The 5,845-nt window shown below is 48.4% G+C and overlaps 1 protein-coding gene across 1 annotated transcript; it reads right to left on the bottom strand.

The window, feature by feature from the left end:
• Positions 1 to 4,946: 4,946 nt before the first annotated feature.
• LOC108547284 (uncharacterized) lies at positions 4,947 to 5,550 on the bottom strand. The gene is made up of 2 exons (XM_017899734.1): positions 5,136 to 5,550; positions 4,947 to 5,044 (listed from the first exon to the last, which is right to left on the bottom strand). Exons 1-2 carry the CDS (start codon positions 5,452 to 5,454, stop codon positions 4,947 to 4,949), a joined length of 417 nt encoding a protein of 138 aa, XP_017755223.1. The 5' UTR covers positions 5,455 to 5,550.
• Positions 5,551 to 5,845: the final 295 nt, after the last annotated feature.

Here is a 5,845-nt window from a genome sequence, read left to right as displayed (position 1 = left end):
CATGACGTCGTAGCCAGGTTAAGCTTGAACATAGTCCTGAGGATTAACACTGTTCCTGGAGGGGTTAAACTGGAGCACGTAGGTTGTATCGAAGACTTATTGGTCCTAATACTAATTCGCACAAGCGTTTAGACTCGCAATGTTATCAAAATTCGAAGAATACGTGTATCGCAATGAAATGCACAGATCGAGTTCGGTTATTATAATGCCTATGAAATTCGACCGTAAAATGGATCTACTGTACGATGACGAAATAGGTACACGTTCGGAAATTTTATTTTCCTCTCTCCCGTCACGTTAAAGCCGGAAAACACATTCCTCCATTTCCGCTCTGCTCGGTGGTACATTATTGACGAAAAGGATAAAACATCCAATGTGCATTTTGATCGCTGATATATAATACAATGTTCGCACAAGAATTATATCGTAGAAATTATATATCGCTGCTTAAATTTTGAAACAATTTTCACACAAATATTGCATTAAATACGGTACTACTTCTGAAACTCATTCACGACTACATGAACATAACATAAACATTTAACTAAATCATTAAAATTTTCTCCTGCGACGAAGGTGGAGCATTCCATCTCGTGGTTAACCCTGAGCGGGCTACGCGACTTAGCGCCACGCCGTCCGCGCGCCGCGGAAGCCGCGACGCCCAGCATTGAACTGCCCGCCTGACAGTCTCTCCTCCCAGGCTCCGTCGGAGCCTTCATTCCCCGTTCAAATTTATTTGTATTTCTTTCCATCATATATTTTTTTATCCGATCGGTTCGCCCATCATGGGACCCCCACCGCGGCGGGGGTACTTCCCCGTTTGTAAAAACTCTAGTTAGGGGCACCGAAGCCGAGAAGCAGTTTGTCGGGCGGTCAACCCTATCGGTACCAAGTGGCTCTAAGAAAACGTATTACGGGATAGGCCCGCGCCATGCATGATGTTATAGGTTTAACGTCTATCTATAGCTTTAACCCCTATCGCAAGGGCGGCGCCGGATCCGAACCGGCGCCTAACCCTAAACCTCAGACTAGACGGTGCAACGGATTACCCCCCGTCGCTCAGGGTACGAGGATACAACTGACCAGGTCGATCCCCCATACCTACGCTCAGAAACCTCGCTTCAACCCCTGCATTGGCTCCAGTTGGCGACATCGCGAGCGGTTCTCCCACGTTCAACGTGTGGTTTCACGGGCTTTTTGCCGAACATACTTGCGGTGCAATGTATGTCGGTCTTACGCATACCCTTATTACTCCCACAGAGGTCAGGTACTAACGTCGCAATGCCACCTCGGTCGTTGGACTACTATTCCCCCCTTGGTTAGTTTACAGGGAATATTCACGAGGCCCCAGCCGCAGCCCACGCAATCACGCGTTCGCACTTTCATTCATACCGTTTTGTCCGCGGGAGCCATGGATCGTCTGCGCCGCCGATGCCCAATTTTGATATTGGCGCGTCTCGGTCTCTCCCTAACCGTCACATGGAGCTGCAGACAACCTTTATGTTTTACATACAAGAAATTTTCGTGGAGATAACGGACCCCCTACAGCAGGGGATGGGGCTATGTGGGATTCTTACCTACTAAAACCCCCACGGTGAGCACGCTAACCGTGAAAGAAGAACGCCCGGACTTTGCTGCAATTGCCAGTGCGCTCCTGCAAAGAACATCCCGCGAAAATTCCTCGCTGACGTTGAATGGCATTCTCACGCATCCTCGCATACACACGCGCACACGCGCACGCCGCGAAACGGATACTTACGTGTACCTATCACGGCGCTCCGGTAAACGTCGCTAGTGCACCACTGCCGTGCGTGGCCCCACGAGTGACAGTGGTAACATTGTAGCTTCCGTGCTACCAGAACTTGATATCCAAGTATTCGGATCCGCCCGCATTCCTCCACCTTCCGGGCGGCTGCGAGTGGGTACTGAATCCACACCGAGTCCAGCTCCGATGGGGAGCATTGGATTTCGCCGGTCCTCACCTTTCCCTCGTCGTATCACCCGCCTCGTGCCAGAGTTAACGCCTCCTCGCAGGGTGTGACGGAGTTGTCGAGTCCTGCCCGAGCTCGACTTCCTTGGTGGGCCGCATCATTCGGACCTCAGTTTCCTCCAAGGCCTCCGTTACCTTGACAGTTGGAACTGTCGTCGTTTCTGTCCCATCGGTGCTACTCATCTCATACATAAATCCACCGTATACTTTTGAACCTCAGCTCACCGATGCCGATATCTGCGATATTAATCTTTGATCTCCCGATCGAGATCACCTGGGCATAGGAGAGCTTACAGCCCTCTGACATCGTTAACGCCATTGACGGCCCTCGGTGGGGGTCGCTTCACGATGGGGACAGGCTTGGCCCCTCCTTTCCCGTCGCCGTTATCGTCTTTCTGGTACCGTATTCGCGGCTTCCCGCCCGATCTTCTCAACTCAAACCGTTAACCAGTGATCGTGTTTCGCAGGAGCGGGGATCTGGCCTTAGCCGGCTAGCCGCGAGGATGATAACCTCTATAAAAATTTCTTAACCCTTAAGGCAATGGCGCGTAGCCTTGGGATACCACTCCGTCACTGAATAAATGGGGCAGTGGCTGATGGGAGCATCAGCCAGTGAGCGGCTACCTCCTGATATCTGCCAATTACCGGGGCATATGTAGGCTTCACTGGGCATCGAGACTATGTTTAAGATGACTAATATTTCCCTCTCATTGTAGAAACAAACAAAACGAAAAAGAAATTCAGAAACGCAGAAAGATGGTAAGCTCGACGAGCAGCTCCAAAACCTGCAAAGTTTGAACCAAATCGCTGACTCGAAGGACTTGCATTCTCCTTGTGAGCCTAAATAAGAACTTTGCGACACAGTCCTACGCACAAGTTACGGAGTCTAAGAAGAATACGAAAGATATTGATGCAAATCGTATAGAATGACTGTCGTCTCGTAATAAGCGAGATGATAAGAGCGAAGTTATACTCATTAAACCAATAAGGGATAATGACAACAGGAGCAACGATGAGCTCGAGCTTTGTATGAAAAAGGAGCTTGAGGCCAACCGGTCGTAGCTCAAGTCAGAGAGCGTCAGACAGATGAGGCGCAAAGGACTTATTGTCGAAAATAACAAAGATGTCGATCTCATTAAGAGATCGACGCTTGAGAAAACCAAACTGAGAGCCGAGGGTCCAAATTTCAATCCGACTACCATAATATACGTAGATATAGTTTTTATTGGCAAATATAGCGAATCAAGGATATTTTTTAATTCCAATATATTTTATTTACGAGCTAAAGAGACTTAAGTGTAAAATACAAACTAAAAGATTAAACTAATTACGCAATTCATACTCGCACGCCAACTCTTCGAACTGTCACCGACTCGATTCTTTTTCAAACTTCGTGTACAAATCAACCTCATTTAAATCTTGCACTCTGTATTCTTTCATACTCAAGCTTTCTTCCTCAATTACGCATTTCCCATAGCCTCGCCCTCGATGGGTCACGTACCCTAAGCATTCAGGCGCCTTTCGCTCTTCACTTGCATTCTATACAAACAAATATCTCGTTCATCCGATCCTTGCACGCGGTCACTCGTCCTTCCACGTGCACTTTAGTCGTTCCTCTAAATATTAAGTCCGAACCCTAGGTTGCTCTTTATTGCCCGTCACCAACTAAACAGGCCCAAGGGTTCCTTCGCGTTCACTCTCAATCTTACTATTTCTACGTATATGACGTCGAGAAAGAACACAAAAAATCGAGGAACTCAAGAACGAGTTCATAAATAAAAATTTTCACCCTGAAGAGACCTATTAAAATTTTACAGCAAAGATGCAATTTCGCAATTACTTCAAAGCAAAAGAGAAGTCGGTAAATTGGGTAATGGAGGTACCAGGAGCACAATATAAGGAGTTGTTAAAAAGACGCAAAGTCTATATGATGTGGAGATCATATAGATTTAGAAAGTATGTTAGTATTACACGGTGTTTCAGATGCCACGGATACGGGCATATAGCCAAGGCGTGCAAATTTCAAGAACAAGTTTGCGACACACGTGGCAGCGGGGAACATTATAGGAACAAATGCAGAAACGAGCAAAAAAGGAAATGAGGTTGTCATTGAGATGGATGCAAATATACCCTCAAAAACTTGGCACTCAAAAACCTCAGACGAACGTGGAAAAGCCCTGGAGAAATTTCTTTCTGCAAATAACCTTCGTTTGCTTAACGAGCACGACCAACCGGCCATGTTTCTCCGTCCCAGATGTGAAACAGATATTCATGTCACACTCGTAACATCCAACTTGCTTGGAAAATGCAAGGATTGGGTCTCGCTAAATTAGCTTAACAAGCGATCACAGCCTAATTACGACAACCCTCGTGTGGGGGGAACAATAGGAGAGGAGCCCCGTTAAACGGACTCGGTGGTTATAACACCAAGCGTGTTGATTGTGAAAAATTCTTGAACTCAGTATGCGAAAGCATGAACGGCGCAGCACACGCTGGAGGAATGTCCGGCGTGGGCTCGCGAGCGCCAGGTACTTTGTCGCGTGGTGGGTCGGGACCTTTCACTCTCTAATATAAGCATGAAATGCAAAGAAATGTCCTGCTATTAAAAGAGTAAAAATAAGAAAACAGAAAACGCCGCAGCAACGCGGCAAGAGACAAGAGGCAGCAATGAGCGGGAGCTCGGTGGCTGCATAGCTGTGACATAATAAATAAATAATCTCCCGTTGTAACCTAGATCAGGGTGATCACGAGCTGGCGTGTGGGGGTTTTAGTGGGTAAAAATCCCACATAACCCCCCGGCCCCTCCCCTAAGGGGGCCGGGTATCTTTGGAAGATTTCCCCTGAAAAAAAAAAAAAAAAAGAAAGGTGACCCGATGAGTACCTTCATCTTCTCGTTGGTCACTGACAGGGTTCTGCGCGCTATCCCAAATACGATTGGATACGCGCTTGATCAGGGTCATCTCATCAATGCTGTTGCATACGCGGACGACATCTGCTTGATCGCGTCGTCCTCCACTGGTATGCCGGCAGCGTTGACCGCGGCTGAAGGTGCGGCTAGACAACAGGGGCTCGCGTTTAATTCATCTAAGTGCGTTGCCACTTCCATAGTGCCATCTGGACGGGACAAAAAGGTAAAGGTTCTCACCGTGGCCCAATTTGCCTTGCTGGATGGTGCCCCCATTCGTCAGCTGGGTCCAGTTGATGAGTGGCGATACCTGGGTGTAAACCTGAGTCCGGTAGGCTTGAAAAAGGCGAGTCGGAGGTGAAACTTGAGCGCGTTTCGCGAGCGCCTCAAAATTCTGAGGTGCTTCTTGATCATCAGATATTGTCATCTTCTGGTTTTGTCTGGCTGCACCCTGAAGGTCCTCCGTCATCTCGACTTTCAGGCTAGAGCGGCGGTCCGGAGATGGCTCCGGCTGCCAAAGGATGTTCCGATTGCCTACATTCATGCGGTGTGCAGACATCGCGGGCTTGGGATACTCTTCTTTGTAACCACCATACCGGGCCTGATGACAGAGCGGTGCATGTACATAAAGGACTCGTCCTTCTCATCCGCTAGCATAGTGCATGCGTCGCTCTGGGTCCAGAACAAAATCCACTGGACCGATGGAGTCCCAAACGTCAACGGCAAGAGGCTCTACAGCTCTGAACATCGAGCTAAGCATTGGATCAGGCGACTCTATGAGTCAGTGGATGGGAAGGAGTTGCGGGACTGTGACAAATCCACGGCTTCGACCAGGTGGATTGATGCGGGTAGCCTGGGTGTATCAGGTAGGGACTACATTCAGTACCATCATATCCTCACTAACAGTCTCCCGACCCGAGTTCGCACGTCAAGGGGTCACACGTGGTACT

This window comes from Eufriesea mexicana, unplaced genomic scaffold, assembly GCF_001483705.2.
Source record: "Eufriesea mexicana isolate 0111107269 unplaced genomic scaffold, ASM148370v2 scaffold995, whole genome shotgun sequence".
Classification (NCBI taxonomy): domain Eukaryota; kingdom Metazoa; phylum Arthropoda; class Insecta; order Hymenoptera; family Apidae; genus Eufriesea; species Eufriesea mexicana.
Note: the sequence above shows the minus strand (reverse complement) of the source record. Positions and strands in the feature narration are given on the sequence as shown.

Excerpts from the sequence above, each read along its gene's own strand:
- LOC108547284 (XM_017899734.1), bottom strand. The coding sequence starts at position 5,454 with ATGTCTGCACACCGCATGAATGTAGGCAATCGGAACATCCTTTGGCAG. Across the intron at positions 5,045-5,135 it reads GCAAGGCAAATTGGGCCACG|CCGCACCTTCAGCCGCGGTC; the intron begins GTGAGAACCTTT and ends CCTGTTGTCTAG.